Below are 23,154 nucleotides of genomic sequence, written 5' to 3' on the forward strand. Positions count from 1 at the left end.
TTTATAGACCAGTAATAATACTTTAAAATCTATTCTGAATGTAACTGGCAGCCAGTGTAGAGACCTGAGGACAGGTGTGATGTGCTCTGATTTCCTGCTTCTGGTCAGAATTCTGGCTGCAGCATTCTGGATGAGCTGCAAGTGTCTGACTGTCTTTTTGGGAAGGCCAGTGAGGAGTCCATTACAGTAATCCACCTTGCTGCTGATAAAAGCATGAACAAGTTTCTCTAAACAGGAATTTTTTTAGAGCCAAAATTCAGACAAAAGTCATGGTGAGGGCTAAACCAAGATAACAGTGCAGTCACACAGAATCTCATCTTCTAAGACAAAACATAATGTTACTGTCAGTTTCTGTGCTTCGTTTTTGCTACTAACCCCTCAATATTTAGATTTTAGCTTTTCAATGACAACTAAATGTCAAAGGAATACTTTTTTTTCTTAAAGTCCATTCTGAAATAATTTTATACCTGAGAGCTTAGCTGAGCTATTTACTGCATTCTGCTCTCATCTATTTCTTTTTATATCAGAGCTCAACACCAAAAGCAAGAAGAAATTGAGAGGGCACTCTTACCAACAGCGCTTGGCTTCTGCTTGATGAATCTGCAAACCATCCTAAGATGTGCAAACTGTCCAGACCGGTCCAATCCAGTTAGGGTCATAATTTTCTCGGGATTGCTCCTGGTGCATCATTGATCAATCAACCTCACCCTGATATTTCTAGGTATTTTGTCTGACTTTTGTGGCCACTACTATCAAATGGATCCCTATTATAATGTTATTTGTTATTTTTATTCAATTATTTCTTTCCCTAATAATCTGACCTACACTATTCTTATGGCATGCCTTTTGTCTGTGATGCAGTTAGATAGCAGTGGTGGAACTCAATTACAATCTCGGGTTAATTTAGTCCACTACTAAATAGAAAACCAGTCCAGGTTTTATGCCCGAGAATGTCCCAAAAGCCTCCTAAACACCCATCAAATGAGTACCCTAACTCCGGGTAAAGGAGAAGGTACACCTCTCAACTACTGTTACACTTATCCGTATCGCTATAGGTGTACCACAAAATGCACCAGCTCGCTAAGGGATTCCACAGCAATCTACCACAAAATCCTGTGAATCCACCGGCGCCTTTCATTTACGTCTAAATGAGAACCAAAAACATTCCGTTACTACCCACTACTTCACAGACAATCCCTAGTATATAATTTTTAAATCTACCTACCTTCATTTTGTTGATTGATCAATGGTGTTACCAGTAAACAAGTGCCACGCGTCTTCCACCAAAACTGTAGGGATTGTCTACAGTTTAACCCAAAGATTGACCAGTCTGGTAGATGAAGAAGAGCCGGAGTCAGAGATTTTAAAAAATAAATAAATTAATTTTACTGAAGATAGTTTGCAGTTTTCATTCGCAGAAGCCAGCTTCAACACTCTCAATGAGTTCCTAGGCCGCTCTGCTTACAGTTTCAACAATCGAACAGATATACTATTTACACAAGTCCAGAAAGGGTGGGATCCAGGTAAACAGTTCTCATTGGTTACAACAGAAATAGACAATTCTAAATACATGCGTCAAAGAAACATAGTATCTACTTCCAGATATGGATGGCCTTAATGCGTGCGTCAAAGAAAGCATTGTATCTGTCTCCAGATATGGATGGCGACCTGATGCCTAGAGGTGAGGTCACCCTAGGTTATTAGGAGCTGATCTCCGACCTGTAAAAAGCTAAACCAGGAAAACAATAGACACAAACGACCATTTGGGTTAAAGACTCAAGGATGTTTCAAGAGTTCACACTTAGCTGATGATTTACAAAGCTTATTTGGCATGCTGTCCCGGGAGAGAGCCCCGAGCTCAAGGGCTCCTCGAGCCCGGGGCTTCCTCCCGTTGGCAGAGCAAGAAGGGAGCCTGAGCTCGGTGGATCTCAGAACTCCCCTGCCGCTGTAGCTAAGGGAACGTAAGGAATTAGACAAGCTTGATTGTTAAGTATGTTGAATGTCTTTGGATGGTGGGAGGAAACCGGAGAGCCCGGGGAAAACCCACGCGGACACGGGAAGGACATACAAACTCCCCACAGAAACACTCACCGGTCCTATCGAACTAGGACCGGCAGTATTCTTGCTGTGTGGTTCACAGTGCTAACCACTGGACCGCCGTGCCGCCCAATTGCAGGTAAAGGAGGAGAATAGGGGAGGAGGGGGGTTTTCTTCCAAACGAAGATAAAGTGAACTGAAAACTTAGACTATTTATGGTGCCTTAGGGCTCATATGATTGGAAGATTAGTGATTAGCAAATGCGAGACTGGACGTGATAAATCATAAGCACGTGATCCTCTCGAAATTAGTTTATGAATAAACTTCACTTCAAGAGTTCACACTTAGCTGATGATTTACAAAGCTTATTTGGCATGCTGTCCCGGGAGAGAGCCCCGAGCTCAAGGGCTCCTCGAGCCCGGGGCTTCCTCCTGTTGGCAGAGCAAGAAGGGAGCCTGAGCTCGGTGGATCTCAGAACTCCCCAAAATGCAGAAATTAATCGCTCGGGACAGCAGCCGCGTATTCGAAGAAAAAACCCCCCAAAAGGCAGGAAATTTAGAGCTATATCCGGCTGCTGGATATAATAGAAGGAAAGAGGTTAAATGCATGGGCATTAATTAGATAGGATTAATAAGGGTGAAAAGAGGATTCTAATAACTCTTGCTGGAGTTAGAGTTTGAAGGAACCCCTGCGGGGGTCATGGTTTCGGGGTTGAGAAGAAGGGGAGAATAGGTGGTTTGAAGCAGTGAAAAGAGAACTTTGAGTGAATCTTGTGGGAGTTGGAGCTCTAAGTGACCCCTGCGGGGGCCAGAGTAGAGTGAAGGTATGGAGCAGTGAGTGGAGGAGAGTAGCTCTTATGAAAGATGGAGCTTTTGTGAGAGTTTGAGTTTAGAGCGGCCTCTGCGGAGGTTAGAGCTTGAGGGTAGGGTGTAGATAGGAGTGACCTCTGCGGAGGTTAGAGCTTGAGGGTAGGGTGTAGATAGGAGCGACCTCTGCGGAGGTTTGAGCTTGAAGGTAGGGTGTAGATAGGAGTGACCTCTGCGGAGGTTTGAGCTTGAGGGTAGGGTGTAGATAGGAGCGACCTCTGCGGAGGTTTGAGCTTGAAGGTAGGGTGTAGATAGGAGTGACCTCTGCGGAGGTTTGAGCTTGAAGGTAGGGTGTAGATAGGAGTGACCTCTGCGGAGGTTTGAGCTTGAGGGTAGGGTGTAGATAGGAGCGACCTCTGCGGAGGTTTGAGCTTGAAGGTAGGGTGTAGATAGGAGTGACCTCTGCGGAGGTTTGAGCTTGAGGGTAGGGTGTAGATAGGAGTGACCTCTGCGGAGGTTTGAGCTTGAGGGTAGAGTGTAGCTGGGAGGAGCAATGAGTGGAAGAGAGTAACTCTTGTGAGAGTTGGAGCTCTGAGCGACCTTTGTGGAGGTCAGAGCTTGAGGGTAGATTGCGGATAGGAGGAGATAGATATCAGTGAGTGGGAAAGAGGATTTGGATAACTCTTGCGAGAGATTGGGGCTCGGAGCGACCCCTGTGGGGGTCAGAGCTAGAGGGTGAGTCATAAGGAGAAGAGAGGTAGTTGAAGTAGAGTGAAGAAGTTTTAGCTTGAGCGGACCCCTGCGGGGTTTGGAGCTTGGAGAAAGAGTCTAGGCGGAAAAAGAATAGGTAACATCGTGAAGAAGAAAGGACTGTGGCCGCTATGGCCGAATCCTGCGAGAGTTGGAGCTCAAGGGGGCCCCTTCGGGTGTCTGAAGAGTCTAGACAGGAGAAACAAGATCATTAGAGGTAGAGTGTAGAATAGATTAGTTGGGAGTGGAGTGTAGAGAAGAAAGGAACGAGAGGCTGAAAAGTAGGGTTATAAGGATAAAAGATTTGGAAAAGTTGGAAGAAGGGAACAAGCACAAATATAATACATATGTACAAACGCAGTAAATGCGCAAAGAACATGTGGATACAAACGTCTGCATCTGTAAATAGCTATTGGTGATTGCAGAAGATGCTAACTGCAATGGCCCTTGAGGGAGTCCTTGGCAAACATGTAAGGGTGCCATGGGTGGACAATTGGGCTTTTGCGGGGTTTGGTTTGGATGACTCTTGCGAGAGTCGAGGCTCTGTTAGACACCTTTTTGAGTTGGAGCCGTGTGAGTAGGTGCTTGGGGGTTGGTTAAAGCCTGTTGGGCTTTCTTGAGGTGGTATTTACTGAGACGTATATAAGATTTGAAAGCTTCAGAAGACCAGCGACCAAGGGTCTGGATCTGATGGTGTGAGAGCCCGTTGTAGTGGCTGCGCCAATCCTGAATGAGTGGCTGGAAAAGGGCTCTGGGAAAAAACCTGATAGGCGAAAGATTTCTTTAAGGTGTTTTTGAAACCAGAATCGAGATACTGGACGGTTAGCGTCATCAGTAAAAAGCGGGGCCAGTGGGTTAGCCTCTTGAGATTTTCTAGGCTAAGAGGGTTTGGAATGGGCGTGTAGGTGAAGGAATATTGAAAATGAGGATAGAGTGTCCTCTCTGGAATTAATCTGTTTTGCTTTGTTTGATAAGGAAAGAGATAGTTTCCCTGTCTTGCAAAGCTAGATCTGAGATGGTGGGGTGGAGTAGAGGGTTAAATTTGGATGTAACTGTTAATTCAGAACATTTAAGAAACCCCCCAAAAAATGCTAGATTGAACATAGCATCTAAGGTGCGGGCTGTATGGGAGGAAATGTAACCTTTACAGAGGGTGTAGATGCATGAGGTAAGGATTTTGAGTGTAATGGGTTGTCTAGCATGGTATGGAATTGTTTGAACGAATTCCATGCTGTGAGGTATGCATTGAGGGTTCTGGGAGCTATTGCTTGTAGGATAAGAGATAGAGAAGTTTGATGAAGATTATGAAGTGGGTGGTTTATGGAAATATCGTTACTGAATAAGGAGGGACCGGCGTTGGGTGAGGGTCTGCTTCCGGGGCTAGTTGCCAGAATATCTGCAAAGAGAAATGAGAGAGAGAGTCAGCGATTTGGTTTTTGCAACCAGGTACATGTTCAGCAATCATGATAAATTGTTTTTTAGCAGATATCCAGATAAGGTGTCTTAAAAATGGCATAAGCGATTGGGAGTGGGAGCGCCCTTTGTTAATGCAATGCACTGTAGCTTCGTTATCGCCGTGAAAGAGAATGCTAGATGTAGACCATTCGTCCCCCCACAGGATGGCTGCTGCGATGATAGGGTAGAATTTGAAGAGGGCTGAAAAACATTGGTCTTTGGAATGGAATTACAATTGGGTTGGCCATGTTGAGACAAACCAGTGTCCTTAATATTAGCCACTGTAACCTATTGGAGGGGCAGCGTCTGTGTATGTGTTGATGTCAATAGGGGATGCAATCGAGTCGCTGTAGAAAAAGGAACAGTCGTTCCATTGCTTAAGGAAAGAGATCCAAAGCAAAAAACCCATCGCGACTGGGTTTGGAGAGAAAAATTGTTTCTTCTAAACCATGAACTGTGGTGGATAATTGAAGGAGGTGGGAAATGAAAGGAATAATGCGCATAGCGAAATTTAGATGGCCGAGAATTGGTAGGAGTTCTCGTTGTGTGCACATCTGTTTTTCAAGGAAAATTTGGGATAGAGAAATTATTCGATTGATTTTCTCTTTAGGAAGGGATGCTTGGAATTTATGCGAGTCTAGATTAATACCCAGAAATTCGATTGAAGTACTGGGTCCTTCCGAGATCAGCGAAAACCTGCTGGGTGATCGCTAGGTGTTTGGCTGGAGGAGATGACGGGGGGGAAATAAGAAAATCGTCTAGAAGGTGAATGAGGTATGGTATTTCGTAAATATTAGACAGAATCCAGCATAAAGCTTCTGACATCATGTCAAATATTTTTTGGGCTGCTTTTGCATCCGAAAAATAGAATTGATTTCGCCAATAAATGCCAAAAGGTGCCAGAAGTCTGGGTGGATTGGCATGATTTTAAAGGTAGGGGAAATGTCTTCTTTGGCTAGCCAGGTGTTACGACTGGCTATCTTTATGAGAGAGATCTCTTGATCAATGTCGTGGTAGTTAAGTAAATATTCGTCCAATGGGATAGTGCTGTTAATGCTAGGAAAGGAGCAATTGTGTTGGGACGAAAGGTCGACTACAAGGCGTTTTTGCCAGAACATTTTTGAGTAGCGACACCAATGGGGCTAATGCGCGAGATATTAAAAGGAGGAGCCTTGGAGTTCCAATCATGAAGTTGTTGTCGATTTCTTTTTAATAAGATAATCGACGGTTTCAGGTTCGGAGGTTGCAGACTGCAGGTTAGGACAGATTGGATAAAGTGAAAAATGGAATGTATCCTTTGTGAAGAGGATGTGGAGTGTAATAGGTTGGATGAGGGTCAGCTTCTGGAGCCAGCAGTCATGATCTCTAAAATCGAAAAAACAAAGAGAATCAGAAATTAAATCTTTGCAAAATAATACAAGTATGGCAGACATGAAAATTGTTTTAGTTTATATCCATGCGAGGCATCTTAATAAGGGCATGGGCGGCTGTAAATGGAAGTGCTTTTGATAATGCATGGTCCGATGACTTCATTGATACGATGTGCAAGGATGGTAGGGGTGGGTGTTCGTCTCCTAACGGGATGACAGATGAATGGAGAGCTGAGGACATGGGATATGGCTAGTCTGGTGGTCCTGGAAAACTGGTACCCCTTGAAGACTGAGCATGTGAAGTGATAGTGAAGTTTAAATTTGTATTTATAACAGTCAAGTGGGAAGTTTGTTTCTTTGCCGTTTTCACATCCGACTGTCTTGCTATATAATCTTATATGACGCTTGTAAATCAACACATGAGTCGCTGGCGTATTACAATTGGACTTCTGTGCTTGATGGCATAATGTTTTTCAATAGCTTGTTAATATTTACTGGTTGGGTAATAATCTTTTCAGAAGTTAAATGTCAAATGGAATTTTAATTTTTTTTTTTTTTTTTAAACTAAATTTACAAGCGTGTCTGGCCTATTCATTCATAAGGTCTTTGCAACAGAGTCAAGAGAGAGGCCGGGACCATCTCCAGTCTTTTAGCTCATTGGATGGAGACGCTTATCTTTACAGCTATTGGCTTAAGGAGTTTCAGTCAGGCCATGCAGAAGGTGCAAAAAGCCTGGCCGCCATTTTGTTGATCAAATTCAACATTGTTTGTGGCTGGAGCTGCTGCTCTGCTGAACACATTCCAGCAAACAATCTGTTAAACGATGGATAGCATGTGTACTGCTAGGAGAAGGTGAGGGTTCCGTTTTATTGCAATAGCTTTGGAGTTTTGGCTTATATCTTGCTGGGAAATAAGGTTGAAGACACAGCAGATGCGTTGTGGAGGCTCTTTGAAGTGGAAGGTTTTGGTGTTGTTGTTTAAGCTGTTGATGAAATTGTTGGAGTTGTAGTTGTTTGAAATGGTAGCAATAGTAGTTGTTGTTGTTGTTGCTGTAGCTTGTATATTGTAGCTTGTAGATTGAAGCTTTTAGATTGTATATTGTAGATTGTAGCTTGAAGCTTTTGTAGCTTTTGTAGCACTTGTAGCTTTTGTAGTTGATGAGCAGAGCAGAGCGTTCTTCCAAATGAAGATCCTGAAGATTGTAGCTTGTTGCTGCTTTAGTTGTCCATGCTGGTTTAGAGTTGGTTCTTCAACGGAGCTAGCTACGGTGAAGCTGCTTCTTCCAAACGAAGATAAAGTGAACTGAAAACTTAGACTATTTATGGTGCCTTAGGGCTCATATGATTGGAAGATTAGTGATTAGCAAATGCGAGACTGGACGTGATAAATCATAAGCACGTGATCCTCTCGAAATTAGTTTATGAATAAACTTCACTTCTTGTACGTTCAGCTGTGTTATCAGGCTGGTTCAAGACTGTTTCCATCAACAGTCTGCTGCAATATCTTTACTACACACAGTCTATCTCCACACAAAAAGGAGTTACATTAAAATTAATTATACTCAAAAACAGATCAATCAAACAGCTATAATATTATAGGCAATATATCAGGACAATAAAACAGCTGTCTTCTTCTCCTCTGTATTGGACCTCTAGTCATAAGAACAGATGGAGAGAGAGAGAGAGAGAGAGGTCTCCATGACCTATGACCTGGTTTGTGTGTCTCCTGAAAACAAAGTTAAAATAGACAGGCAAAAAGAGAAACAAGGACACAGAACATTCTTGCAGTAAGCAGTTATAACTTATTCATTAATTAACATCAATTCACAGTTAAATACTGAGAAACAGGATGATGAAAAGGATAAACGTTGGTCCATGATGAGACGGATTGGAAAGCAGAAATCCGAATCCTTCAATATAGTAACTAAAGCTATAAGCATGAATATGCTATATGAACTGTATATTTTATTGCATCCAAGTTTTTCTTTCTTTTACTCTAGGCTGCACCTTGAAGCTGACATTTAACAGGACATGCCCACTCCACGTTTCTTTGCTTGTAGAAGTTGATTAGCTGCCTGTCCTGTTCTTCCACACTTGATCTTAGATCCATGGACATGAAAAGGGGCTTCCCTGTCTCATGTAGCTGAAGTATTTGTTTTCTGTACAACAATGCAGCCGTCTTTGGATCCAAATGAGTCTTCCAATCTGTTCAATTAAATTACATTATTTTAACAATGCATCAGCAGCACAAGAATGTAAAAAACACACACACAAATAATTACCATTATCCATGATTGAAAAATCAGCAGTGTTGTTCACTTCATTATTCATGAATGAAAACTCAGCTGTGTTGTTACTATCATCATTCACCGGACTATAATTTAAAAATGGTAAACAATTAAAATTATGGAAAATGTTACAGTGCAAGGTAAATATAACATATTTTCTGTGTCTCACAAAATAAATATTTACAGCTAGCACACCTTTCCCCACATTCACTGGCATGGACTTCTAAAATTCCAAATGGCATTACTTCTTGACAAATAGGACAGCAAGCCTATAATGCCGATAACCAAATAAACACAAATTACCACAAAAATTCAACTTTATATCACCTTGGGTCAAATATACATTAGGAAGAAACTAACCTGTTCATTGTTCTTGACTTCGTTGTCCTTGTTCTCACATTCTGCCTCCTGCTGATACTCATCTTGAGAATCATTCTCATCCTCCACCACAACAACATCAGTACAGGACTTAATGTGATTGGTTAAAAGCTGAAGTGGGTAGGATTCGTTGCATTTTTTGCAGATTGCATTAGGCATATCACGAAAGGCTTCAGAAGATGGTGGTAAGGGAGCAGTATCAAGCTCATCCTGAAGAGGAGCTATGTAGAGGACTGAATTCTCTCCTATTTTGGTAGCTTTAATAAGCCTGCCAGTGTACCCACAGTCTGCAGGTGCCATTAGGACAAGTTTACGACTTCCCCAACCTCCTGAAATTAAAAACAAGACTGCTACGTAATGCCTTATTATATGTTATTAATAAAATAAAAAATTAGTAATCTAAAATTCATTTTCTATTACTTAAAGGGGTGTAACAATACACTCAGCTCACAATATGATGTTCACGATACAATATGCATCACGATATTTTATTTATATTCAGTTAGCAAAATCCAACTTTTTCTATCATAGAAAATGGCATTGTCTTTTACCATAAATACTCCTATGCATCTTGTCATTTCTTCAGCTTTGGCACTTAAGTGAGACACTCGATTGCACTTTGGTGTTATGGTTGAGGCTTAAATGATACATCATATTTGTTGTGTTCGCAGCTTTGTATGGCAGCATTTCTTTACAGTCTTTACACACAGTTTGTGTTTTGTCTGTTTTCTTGTTACCGTCCTATTCAGTAACTGGAAAACCAAAATGTTGCCAGATGTTGGACTTATAAGAGAATGAGCCATCCTCTATTTTAGCTACACACATATTGCCCTGCTACTAGTTCAAGCTATCTGAATGCATGTGACAGCAGGTGGAATGTAGCTTAACCAATAAGAGAATAGATGTCATATTGCAATAAAATTGTCATAACGCCACAATGCATATTGTGACATTTTTGTATTGCAATAAATTGTACTACGATACATTGTTACACCCATAATTACATACATTTTTTTGTTTACCTAACAACATATTAAAAGCAAATTGTACTAACAGCTTGTGCCAATGTAACACATTTTTAAGTTAAACATTATTAGCGTTTAGTATAATAAACAGAAAAACGGGATGTGGTAACTAAGCTTGGACTCCATTCAAGCCAACATTGTCTTGTGTGCATACACCCAGGTGTAAAGGGATATCAAAAAATAGAATCTTGGCTTTTATCCACCCTCAGATTTTTCAACACACATTTCTTTGTTCTATCAAAGACAAGTATTTAGTATTAGCCTTAATATTTGTGTTTCTACTACAGATGGGTGCTTCTTAACATTTAAAAAAAACATATTTTATGCTTAACAGAGACTTAATGCTTAATCGTCGTTTCCCTCTACGATTTGTGAATAATCCAGGAAAGGATCTATCAGAATACCAGAACAAAATCAGAACAGAAATAATACATCAGAAAATGTAGGAATGCATTTTACAGCTTTGGTGCTTTGATGGTCAAAAGAGAACAAGCCCTCCAGACTAAGGCTATTTATTGTCTCCATTCAGAGTTTAGGTTCCTCGCCACTGTTGCATTCGCCTTGATTAGTTGAGCAATTAATTTTGTGCCATAGAGACATCTTTTTAACTGTATAGTGGAATTCAATTATTTCACATCTTAACTGAGTTGGCTGGATACAGCACTGTTTTCTGCAGAGCTGTAGTATAGATTAAATTATCCAAAAGAATAACCGATGAACTAAACTAAGTCAGTTCACTTAATGTCCAATTGGCAAACATCACATATTTTTTCCCACTGTTTAACTGCTTGGAAACAATTTGTATTTATTAAAAAAAAGTGCACAGCAAATTCATTGGTGTTAAATTTCAAGTGTTGTGGTAATTCAGAGTAAAGTGTTAAAATTCTAGAGTTAGATAAAGGTAAAATAACCCTCTCTGCGTTAGAAGCTGATTTGCCTCCTTGTCACACAGAGTAACATATATCTACCTTTGTAGAAAACCCTTGTATTTGAGAAACTAATCAGAGTGTCTGAAATCTCGCCACACCCTCAATCACCTGGCCCTTAAATTAATCAATTAGTTTAGTCCACTAGACAGAGTGAATGACCACAAATAAGTGAATTCAGACACCTGCTGTTAACAAGCACAATCACTGAAGGAATAAGAAATTGAAGGAAGAAATAAATCTACAGACACAGCCTCACACCAAACCAACTGAATTAAAACAGAGGATTAAACAACTCCATTAAATAATAGCATAAGCAGCTTCACTGATTACAGTTTGACTTCATTTCTGTAAGAATATTTGACAATGCACAGAGGTTTATTTTTTTTAATTAAAAATATTTCATTTGACCTCACCATCATGGAGCTCTTGAAGCTTTACTCTTATAGCCTAATGTTTCTCTGACTGCTATATCTCTGTTTCTTAAACTCATTAGCTGTAGCAAGAAAGGTCAAGAGAAACTATACTGTTTATGCTTAGTTGTTATTGATTTAATTTCAGGTGTTTATTAAGTTGATTCATAAAGATATGCAAATATAATTGTATTAAAGCTGCATGGGACAATACTACTGGCAGTCTGCTGCTCTTCATAGAAGATACAACAAACAATTAGGATGCAATTAATAATTAGAGTGTCATGCACTTAACATTCAAGCTCCAGCTGCTCATTATGACACACACAGGCATCAAGAATCAGGACATGAACCTCAACCGTGGTTGCTAAAAAAAAAAAAGCTGCATAGTTCGTGCCAGCATAGTACAAAGCTCCCAGCATGCATTGCAGCATGAATAAATTATGCAGCTTTATGTTCTTACAATCTCTTTCTTTTCCTTTATTCTGTGTTGTTTTTGGGAGGTGATATTTCAGTAGTGTTTTTTTTTTACTTGATTTAATTCTTTTTGTTTGTCACCATTATTGAGATTCAAAGACTAATTGTTGATGTCTGTGTTTTTCAGTTCTGCCATAGATCAAACATTCTCGTTGTAAATATTGTTTTTATTTTATTGGAGCTTCAGTGGTTTCATTTATGTATATTATTTAATTCTCACACATAACTAATATGATATTGAATTAGAAATCAAACAGGAAGGCTATGTTATCATTTATAATCTCTTCAGACTGACACTTTAATTTTCTTTCGGCTTTCCATGCTATATGTTTAAATAGTGTAATTAACACTAACTATAGCAGCCAAAATAAAAGACATTTATAGTAAGAAGTTGAAGAGCCTGACTAAAGCAGACTCTGTCCTCCATCATGGTGACTTTAAATGAACAACGGAAATTTTATTAAGAGCTTTTGTTCACATGATAGAAATAAAGTCAAAGGTCAGTAATAGGTGAAGCTCCATGATAAGTTGTTTAATTTGATGAGTTTTTTTTTAAAGATGTTGAAAAATAACATTTTTTATTGTGTAATTTGTTTTATTTTTATTGATTATTATTTTATTTAGAGTTTTTTTTTTTCTCAGTTGATTTCATCTTTGGTTTTGGCTTGTGTTTTTCTGTCCTTCAGTGATTCTGCTTGTTAACAGTTGTTCATCAATAATTCTCAATCCTCCTTTAATTAGACACTTAATTGTCTCATTAACTTCATCACTGTCTGAGTGTTCAGCCCTCTGTAGTGAGGACACTAGTTAGGATTTTGCTCTGGAATTTAAGGCTTAAGTGTGTTCGAATGAAAAATACAGACTATGAGATGTATTTTTAACAGAAATATTCTGGAAACTGAATTTACGAATGTAAAATGTTGAAAACAGCAGATTACTGGCAACCACTGCTGCCAGCATTTTGACATACATTTAACAGATATTTTACACAATAAGAGTTTTCTAATTAACACTCTGGGTGTTAAAATTTTTAACACTTTCAAAAGTGTTATTTTAACACTTATAGTGGTTCCCATATAAACGCTGAGGGAGTGTTAATTTTAACTCTAAGGTAGTTAAATCTACCAAATCTAAAATTTGCAGTGTGAGATCGATAAAAAATACAGACTGTTGAATGTGCTTTTAACAGAAATATTCTGTAAACTGAATTTATGAATGTTAAAAACAGCAGATTACTGGCAACCACAGCTGCTGGTATTTTTCCGTAAAATCTAAAAATGAAAAAAAAAGAAGTAAAAACAGCAAAACGGTTTTTGTGTCACCATTGTGGAGGATAATAGTGTCTGTGTTCAAGTCCAAGATGAACTGAGAATATTTGATGTTATGCTGCATCTTCTTTTGTTTAAAGGTAACTGTGTAGTTACTAATTCAGTCAAAATCGGTTTGCTACTAGCAATCACACATGAAAACATTATTGCATCTAAAGACTTTACTTTTTGTGCACTAAGCTATGATTTCGTAAAATAAACAATGTGTTAGTTCATGAAATATGATTAATTTTTGTAAATTTATACAGTTATATAAAACTTCCATGTTTTTCACAGAAAGATTCTGGCAACCACAGCTGCTGGTATTTTTTCGGAAATTTAACAAATATTTTACACAATAAGAGTTTGCTAATTAACACTCTCTTGGTGTTGACAATGTTAATACTTTCAAAAGTGTTATTTTTAACACTTATAGTGGTTCCCATATAAACTCTGAGGGAGTGTTAATTTTAACTCCAAGGTAGTTAAATCTACTATCTAAAATTTGCAGTGCACCGGAGAGAGGCCTTATCGCTGCTCCAAGTGTGGAAAGGGCTTCACATGTACAAGAACCTTAAGGAGGCACACAAAAATCCACCTACTGTAGAAAACAGGCAGCAGTCTAATTAATAATTATGGATACCCTCAGCAGAGAGAGAACACTTTCATGGAACGCAAAGGAAAAGTGTCCCTCTAAACCAGGCATGTCCAAACTCGGTCCTGGAGCACCAGTGTCCTGCAAAGTTTAGTTCCGACCCCAATCAAACACACCTGGGCTAGCTAATCAAACTCTAACTAGGCTTTCTAGAAACATACTTGCAGGTGTGTCGAGGCAAGTTGGAGCTAAAATCTGCAGGACACCGGCCCTCCAGCACCAAGTTTAGACATCCCTGCTCTAAACAAAGGCATGTGTAAAGAATCTCATGCACCAAAGGAACCTGAAAAGCATTCATTCAATCATTTTCCTTCTTATTAGTCCCTTATTTATTAGGGGTCGCCACAGCAGAATGAAGCATCAACTATTCAGGCATCTGTTTTACACAGCGGATGCCCTGCCGGCCGCAACCCAGTTCTGGGAAGCACCCATACTATCTCAGATTTCCCAACGCATTCATACACTACGGCCTACGACTGTCGGGGAAACCGGAGCATCCGAAGGAAACCCATGACAACAATGGAAGAACATACATACTCCACACAGGAATGACTCAAACCAGCGACCTTCCTGCTGTGAGTCGCTGAACCACCGTGTCACCCACATCAAAACATTATAGGAGTTTAAACAATTTCAGAAATATATTGCTGTTCAAGCCTCTTCAACTATGTGTATCACTCTGCCCGCAGCAATTACCAAACAGAAGATTAGAGTCACTATAGTTTGGCAATTACCGCCGCTGTTAGACCACAATGTATATTTGATACTTTTTAGGCGGTAATGTTGTTGCTTAGACTGTAAATATGCCGTTTATTTACAGGTACAGCGTCTATTTTAAAATGTGTTTAGAAGATTTTGGAAGTGGGACTTCTAGCATGCCGGTGTCTTACCTTGTCAGATTGTCCTACCTCCAATTCAAAGGGTAGGCAGCACATTTTGATAATGCAATATGCTACCCATCTGATTTTGCCACCAGTGTAGATTTTAATGTGGAGTAGTGTGATATGAAGCTATAATGTCACCCTAACCCCCAACCTCAGAGCCATTCAAATACAGTGTTAGGCGTATAATTTGATGGGTGGGATACAATGTCAGGACACCACAGACACTTATTGAAGACTTGGATGGGTGTCTGTACAGTAGTCTGTTGTGTAGTGTAATGTGTTTAGGTTATATCTAAAGGCAGTGTTTGGTCACTTGTCTGTTATTTACGCTAGAGCAAATAGATTTCACTGCAATGCTAAGTTTAACAGCTTAAACTTGAAAACTTGGTCGTTGCTCTGTAGACTGGTTTACGTAGCATCTTTAAATTATTGTGTTAGTGTTATTGTGCAATTAGTGACATTTAATATGAACTGCAGTGATATTTAATAATAAAAATGCTTTGTATTACAAACTGCAGCATTGAGTGTGATTGGCAGGAGGAATGTAAAGGGAGCAAACTATTTACTCAAGACATTTTAAACTACAGCTGAAACAGGGTTGGACTAAAATAAATTTGGTTTGTATATAATAATAAATAAAATAAAAGTGGTTTGTGTGTTGTCTTGAAGACACACCCTACAGTCAGGAGAATCTCATGAATATTCCTGTCAACGCCACTCTAGGGAGCCAGTAATATTTCAGGATATACCTGTAGATCACACAGGTGTGTTTTAGTGAAGTGAAAGAGCTCAGATTGTGTTCCTGCTGCACAAGAGCGTCTGTACTTCTGCATGTGAGTTTAACACTTCTACATTACGCTGATTTGTGGCGATGATGAAGGTTTTATATGTGTGAGTGTGATTTAAATGTCTGATCCTGAAGATCAAAGCCTCAAACTTTGATTAAACAAACTTTAGATTTTTTTCAAAACAGTCATTTGAACTTTGTCAAAAAAACTTTAATTTTAATTCCGGGAAAATGTTTGTACACTTCTATATCAGGGTGACTTGATAATTTCAGATCATTCAGCACAAAACATAATTTTAAACATTAGGAGTTTCAAACTCGAAAGTAAAGTTAAACCAGATGTTCCTGTTGAACAGGAAGAAACTCTGCTGAAAAAACAACAAGCTGATGTTCCTTATACAATCTGCTGGGTTCCTTAATTAACCCTTAACTGCAAGCTTGACACTTTTAGTAATAACTAAAAGAAAAAGTAAAATGACGACAAACTATTTAATCTTATTTTATAGGTTCAATACTGCTTTGAGTATTCTTAAGAGATCTCTCAGATTTAGTCTCGAACATCCTTTTTACCTTCTTAAAATATTCTATTAACATACTTGTGCTCAGAGAAACTGTATAATTATATTTTTAGCTTCAGGTGTTGTTTTGATGACTCGCCCACAGTCTTTAATATTTCAGGACAGTCCTGCAGTAGTGTTGTCAAAAATATAGGTATTTCTCTTGAGGGTTGATAAACAGTGCACATGAGCACTTTCTATCAGTCCTACAATGTAATCTGATGAATGGTTGAAGGGTAAATGCCTGTAAGCCTTTTGTAGTGCTTCTGGAATTGTAACAGACTTAAGTAAAGGTGTTATCTTGCATTTCTTCATGTTTAAAGATCATTTAATTTCTATTATTTGTGGGGGACTTTTATTTTGAAAAGAAATCCGTTTTTCAGAGCAGAAAATAAATGAGAGAGCAGAAGGTAAAGCGGACGTTTCATAACAGTTTAACTAGAGCTCGTACTGAAAAGGACTGTTTACAAGTTTAATAAGCAACCCCCCGAAAAGGCATAAGCTCTTACGGTGATTTCAAGAGTAAAGGAATGTAAATAAAGCAACTTGAAACATCAGTAAAGTTTCGGCCATCATTCGGATGGGGTCTGCTACAGTAAGAGCTTCACCTTCGCTGATTAAGATCCTCGCGGCAGGCGCAGGCGGACGGATATAACGCGACGACGGAAAGGGCATTGCAGTGAGTTATAATCAGCATAGAGCGTGATGGTCTACGGAGCTGAGACGTAAAAGGGTACGAGTTCAATATGGAAATGGATGAAGATGACCAAGAATCTGAGAGGCCGCTCCAAATGGAAAATGAAGGTAATATGGAAACAGATATAAAAGGAGCAATTGAACAAAAAGACAAAAATACATCAGAAGAACAGTGTCATGTACAAGAGAGCACAGAACTCCCTCGACGTTCAGAACGTTCTCGTATACCAACAGAGAAAATGCTTGCTTATCAAAAAGAGGAATGTAGAAAGAAAGAAAAAAAATTAACTACATTGTATGAACAATGGAAGTTAGATGTTCGTAAAGCAAGGCAGGATTTAAAAACTGACATATCTGACAAGCAGCTTGCATATATCGCTGATTCACTTGAGGATAAAAGGAATGGTATCATGAAAATCTTCATTGATATAAGGGAATTTATTACTCCTGCTGCTGACTTAAGACGTAAAATCGATGCATGTGATGCTGTGACCAATGACATTGTCAAAATAGTGTTAGAAAAAATATCAAATGTAGATGATGAGTATGATGCAGAAAGAGAAAGGGGGCGTCTAAGTGAACTTTTAGCACACAGTTACGCTCGCTCTCTATTTGGTTCCAGTGCTTCACTAATGAGTGTCAACAGCCATTCTGGATCCTCTCGTACAGCAAGAAAACGAGCAGACGCTGCAGCAGAGCTGGCTGCAAAGGAGGCTGAATACAAGATGATGCAAGCAGAAAGGCAACAAAAGGAAAAATTAAGAAATATAGAAGAGCAATTCAAAAAAGAGTTAGAAACTCAAAGGTTTGAACAGGAATGTTTGCAAGTAGAAAAGGATATAGAGGTTGCTCGTGCCAGAGTAAAATCCTATGATGAAGAAATAAAGGAGGAAACAAGAAATCAGTCAATAAAAAGTGAAAAGCAGGGGCCGAGAAATGAAAGGCAGCTTCAGGAATCTTATGTTCTTCAGTCAGCATCGCTCAGTGAAGTGTCTCACCTTGCTCAAGCAGTTCAGGACAGCATAGCCATAAACAGGTTACCCCTACCTGAGCCTACAGTGTTCAACGGAGACCCAATACAGTTTGTGGAATGGAAGTCATCATTTATGTCATTAATAGGTAAAAAGGGCATTTCAGCAGCTGACAAGCTTTATTATTTGAAAAAGTATGTGAGTGGCTCAGCGCATAGGTATCTTGAGGGCACCTTTTATCGAAATGATGAAGAAGCGTACAAAGACGCTTGGGACAAGCTTAATAAAAGGTACGGCCAGCCCTTTGTTATACAAAGAGCGTTTAGAGAAAAGCTGTCCAAGTGGCCTAAAATACAGTCCAAAGACGCAGAAGGTTTGAGAACATTTTCAGACTTTTTAAATGCATGTTTGCAAGCCATACCACATGTAAAAGGTCTGGAAATATTAAATGACTGTGAAGAAAACCAGAAGCTGGTGCAAAAACTACCTGACTGGATAGCTTCCAGATGGAACCGTCAGGTCACAAAAACCCTTATGGATGACAAAGAGTTTCCAAGTTTCCATGACTTTGTCAATTTCATGACAACAGAAGCAGAAATTATGTGTAATCCCATCACTTCTTTACATGCTCTTCATTCATGTCACCTTATGAGAGAAGAATGTCACAGGAAACTAAAAGAAGTAAAGCAATTGTTTTTAAGACACAAACAAGTGTAAACAATGACACACAATCAACAGTCAAAGGAAAGTTTACAGTGACTAAAACACAGTGTATGTTGTGTCAGGATGACAATCATCAACTTCATAAGTGTCTGAAATTCATGGAGAAGTCTCTGAAAGACAGAAGAGCCTATGTGAAAGATAACAAACTCTGCTACGGGTGTTTAAAATCGTCCCACCATGCTAAGGAGTGTCGTCGTCGACACACATGTGATGTATGCAAGTTACGACATCCCACATGTCTTCATGATTACAATTATGACAAGGACGGAATCAGAGAACGACCATTGCCCATGGTAAGCAATGTGCATGCAACTGAAAGTGAAACTACTAATGCCATGTCACTTAATATCACAAGAGAAAGTCAGTCAGTCATTACATCGATGATCGTACCAGTATGGGTGTCTTCAGTTAAAAATCCATCCAACGAACAGCTTGTGTATGCATTGCTAGATACACAGAGTGACACTACATTTATTGATGAAGACATTAGTAATACACTGCAAGTAGAGAGTCACCCAATGAAACAAAAACTAACCACCATGATGGGAGACAATGAGATTATTAGAAGCAATCGAGTAACGGATCTTCAAGTGAGAGGGTACAGTTCCTCAGTACATATCAGTCTTCCTCCTGTATACACAAAGGAGTGTATTCCAGCTAATTATGATCACATACCAACACAGAAAACAGCAATGAACTGGAGTCACTTGAAAGGAATTGCTGACGAAATGGCACCTCTACTCAATTGTGAAGTAGGCTTACTACTTGGCTATAACTGCCCTAGAGTGCTAGCTCCAAGACAAGTCATACTAGGTAAAAATGAGGAACCATTTGCCATTTTAACAGATTTAGGGTGGAGTATTGTGGGCTGCTCCATACCAAGTATCAATGAATCAACAGGGTTCAGTCTTTGTCAAAGGATAGCTACAAAGGAGATACCAGCTATGACACCTGGGGATGCAGTCCGTATACTTGAATCAGACTTTAAGGACATCACAGTAGATGACAAGACAGTCTCTCAAGAGGACATCATGTTCCTAGACAAACTTAAAGTAGGAATAAAGAAAAATTATCTAGGACATTATGAAATGCCTCTTCCATTTAAGCAACGACCATCCTTGCCGGACAACAGAGAACTTGCATCGATCAGACTCCAACATCTGAACAAGAAGTTTTCCAAAAATGAGAAATACAAAACAGACTACTTCACTTACATGAATGACATTATTGACAGAGGTGATGCAGAAGTGGTAAATGATGAGGGAACCAGTGGTGAAAAATGGTACATACCTCACCATGGGATCTACCACCCAAAAAAGCCAGATAAGCTACGGGTTGTATTCGATTGCTCTGCAAAATTCAAAGGTACAAGTCTCAATGAACATTTACTATCAGGACCAGACATGATAAACAACCTCACGGGAGTCCTTGTAAGGTTCAGAAGGCATCCTATTGCAGTGATATGTGACATTGAAAAAATGTTTCACCAATTTCACGTTCAGCAAAAAGGATCGTGATTATCTGCGCTTCTTATGGTGGAAAGATGGAGACACAAATTCAGTTCTTCAAGATTACAGAATGAAAGTGCATCTATTTGGTGCAGTCTCTTCGCCCGGTTGTGCAAACTATGGGCTAAGATATTTAGCCAATGAGTACAGCCAATCACACGCATTAGGCGCTCAGTTCATCACAATGGATTTTTATGTTGATGATGGAGTTACAAGTGCAGAAACAGTAGAAAAGGCTATACAGTTGACAAAGGAAGCACGGGAGCTGTGTGCAAAGGGTGGTCTTCGACTTCACAAGTTCGTATCAAATGACAACACAGTTTTGCAAAGCATACCAGAATCAGAACGTGCTGTAAACTTTGAAACGAAAGATCTCACCTTTAATGAAATGCCACTCGAAAGAGCTCTGGGAATTCACTGGAACATACAGAGTGATAGTTTCAAATTCCATGTTCCATTAAAGGGTCAGCCTACAACACGTCGTGGCATATTATCCACTGTTGCCTCCATATTTGATCCTTTGGGATTTGTAGCTCCATTTGTTCTCAATGGCAAGAGAATCCTACAGGAAATGTGTCGCCAAGGAACTGGCTGTGATGATACACTTTACCCTGCTCTCAAGCCACGGTGGGAGAGATGGCAAAATGACCTTGTCAATCTAGAAAATGTGAACATACCACGATGTTATGTATCTGCTGATTTCGGAAAAGTAGTGAAAACAGAAATGCATCATTTCTCAGATGCGAGTACCTGTGGTTACGGTCAATGTTCTTATCTGAGGATGATAAATGAGGATGATGAAATTCATTGCTCTTTTCTTATTGGCAAAGCCCGGGTTTCTCCTTTAAAGATTATCACAATACCCAGGTTAGAGCTAACTGCAGCTGTAGTATCAGTCAGTATGAGCAATATACTCAGAGAAGAGCTTAACCTCATTGATGTCGATGAATTCTTTTGGACTGACTCAAAGGTAGTTTTGGGTTACATTAATAACGATGCCCGTCGTTTCCACACATTTGTAGCCAATAGAGTCCAAAAAATACGTCAAAGTACAACACCCAATCAATGGCTGTATGTCCCAACAGATGAAAACCCAGCAGACAACGCTTCAAGAGGGAGAACAATCAATGAGCTGCTATCATCTAATTGGTTCTCTGGGCCCTCATTTTTGTGGGAAAAGGAAATAACAACCACAAATGTTGTGCCAGACCTCCCAGTCGGAGATCCAGAGGTAAAGAAAATTCAGACATTACACACAAAGACCATGGAAAATAAAGATCTTGTAGACCGATTGTCCAAGTTCTCATCTTGGTCTAAGACTATCAAAGCTGTTGCACGCCTTCTGAGATGGATTAAGAAAGATAAAACCAATTCACCAGCATCCGTAAGTGAACAAGAAGATGCTAAATGCTTGATTCTAAAAGGAGTACAAAGGCAAGTGTATCAGAAAGAGACTGAAGTGTTGAGTCAAGGAAAAAGACTTCCAAGTCACAGTAAACTTCATCATCTGGATGCCTTTATAGACAAAGATGGTATAATCAAGGTGGGAGGCAGATTAGATCACTCATCATATACTCACGCATTCAAGCATCCATGGATCCTGCCAAAGGAACACCATGTTACAAAGTTGATTATTGCACACTGCCATGAATGTGTAAAGCATCAAGGCAAGGGTTTCACAATCAATAATATCAGATCATGCGGCTATTGGATACCTGGAATAAACAGAGTGGTCACATCTTACATTCTCAACTGTGTGACTTGCAGAAGGATGAGAAGATCTGCTGAAGGCCAGAGGATGAGTGATCTCCCCTCAGAACAAGTAGAGCCTTCGCCGCCTTTTATGTATTGTGGCATGGACTGCTTTGGTCCATTCATGACTAAAGAAGGGAGAAAACATCACAAGAGGTACGGTCTGCTTCTAACATGCTTGTGTTCAAGAGCTATTCATATTGAAATGTTAGAAGACATGTCGACGGATGCATTTATTAACAGTCTGAGATGCTTTATTGCAATTCGAGGCACAGTAAGGCAAATAAAATGTGACCAAGGTACCAATTTCATAGGCGCAAAGAATGAATTAAATTCAGCATTGCAAGAACTCGATCCAGAACGCCTCACAACTTTTCTTGCAAACAAACAATGTGACTTTGTTTTGAATGCTCCTCATTCCAGTCATGCAGGGGGTGTATGGGAGCGTCAAATCAAAACTGTCCGGAGCGTTCTTAATGCTACCATCACCCTTTCAGCAGCCAGGCTTAATGATGCCTCATTGCGCACTGTATTTTACGAAGCCATGGCAGTAGTCAATAGTCGCCCTCTTACGATTGACAATCTGAATGACCCCAAGAGCTTAGAACCACTCACACCCAATCATCTGATAACCATGAAGCCCACCACAGCATTGCCTCCACCAGGAAAGTTAATTAGAGAGGATATGTATACAAAAAAGAGATGGAGACGTGTGCAGTACCTTACTGAACAGTTTTGGAGCAGATGGAAAAAAGAGTATCTACACAATATCATTGCAAGGCAACGCTGGCATGCTCCAAAAAGGAACCTTCAAATTGGTGATGTGGTCATGGATATAGAAGAAACATTGCCTAGGAGTGAATGGAGACTAGGGAGGATTATAGAGACTGTTCTGAGCCCGGATGGACTTGTAAGAAAAGCCAAAGTAGCACTTGGCGACAAGAGATTAAACAAGAAAGGAGAAAGAATGCATAAAATCTCAATAGTAGATAGACCCGCTCAAAAGTTGGTCTTGTTGTTGGAAGCAGAGTGAATGCATTTTCAATGGGACTTTATTGCACTTTATACACTTCCAAAGAGGGTTATAATTGGAAATTAGTTATGTTTGAGGAACATTGATAATTTGGTGGGAGTGTAACAGACTTAAGTAAAGGTGTTATCTTGCATTTCTTCATGTTTAAAGATCATTTAATTTCTATTATTTGTGGGGGACTTTTATTTTGAAAAGAAATCCGTTTTTCAGAGCAGAAAATAAATGAGAGAGCAGAAGGTAAAGCGGACGTTTCATAACAGTTTAACTAGAGCTCGTACTGAAAAGGACTGTTTACAAGTTTAATAAGCAACCCCCCGAAAAGGCATAAGCTCTTACGGTGATTTCAAGAGTAAAGGA

The 23,154-nt window shown here is 39.5% G+C and overlaps 2 protein-coding genes and 1 long non-coding RNA gene across 3 annotated transcripts in view; 2 read left to right on the forward strand and 1 right to left on the reverse strand.

The window, feature by feature from the left end:
• LOC141381964 (uncharacterized) overlaps window positions 1–23,154 on the forward strand; it is a 1,176,553-nt gene that overhangs the window by 264,600 nt on the left and 888,799 nt on the right. The window lies entirely within an intron of this gene.
• Window positions 6,980–10,405, reverse strand: LOC141381848 (uncharacterized). The gene is made up of 4 exons (XM_073948989.1): window positions 9,066–10,405; window positions 8,901–8,974; window positions 8,700–8,791; window positions 6,980–8,622 (listed from the first exon to the last, which is right to left on the reverse strand). The coding sequence occupies exons 1-4, from the start codon at window positions 9,381–9,383 to the stop codon at window positions 8,414–8,416; spliced, it is 693 nt and encodes a 230-aa protein (XP_073805090.1). The 5' UTR covers window positions 9,384–10,405; the 3' UTR covers window positions 6,980–8,413.
• Window positions 15,493–23,154, forward strand: part of LOC137491176 (NACHT, LRR and PYD domains-containing protein 3-like) — a 32,264-nt gene continuing 24,602 nt past the window's right edge. The window contains exon 1 of the mRNA XM_068220249.2: window positions 15,493–15,603. The gene's annotated coding sequence lies outside the window, so the exon portion shown is untranslated. The remainder of the gene's footprint in view (window positions 15,604–23,154) is intronic.

The sequence above is a fragment of the Danio rerio genome, chromosome 4 (assembly GCF_049306965.1).
Source record: "Danio rerio strain Tuebingen ecotype United States chromosome 4, GRCz12tu, whole genome shotgun sequence".
NCBI lineage: Eukaryota > Metazoa > Chordata > Actinopteri > Cypriniformes > Danionidae > Danio > Danio rerio.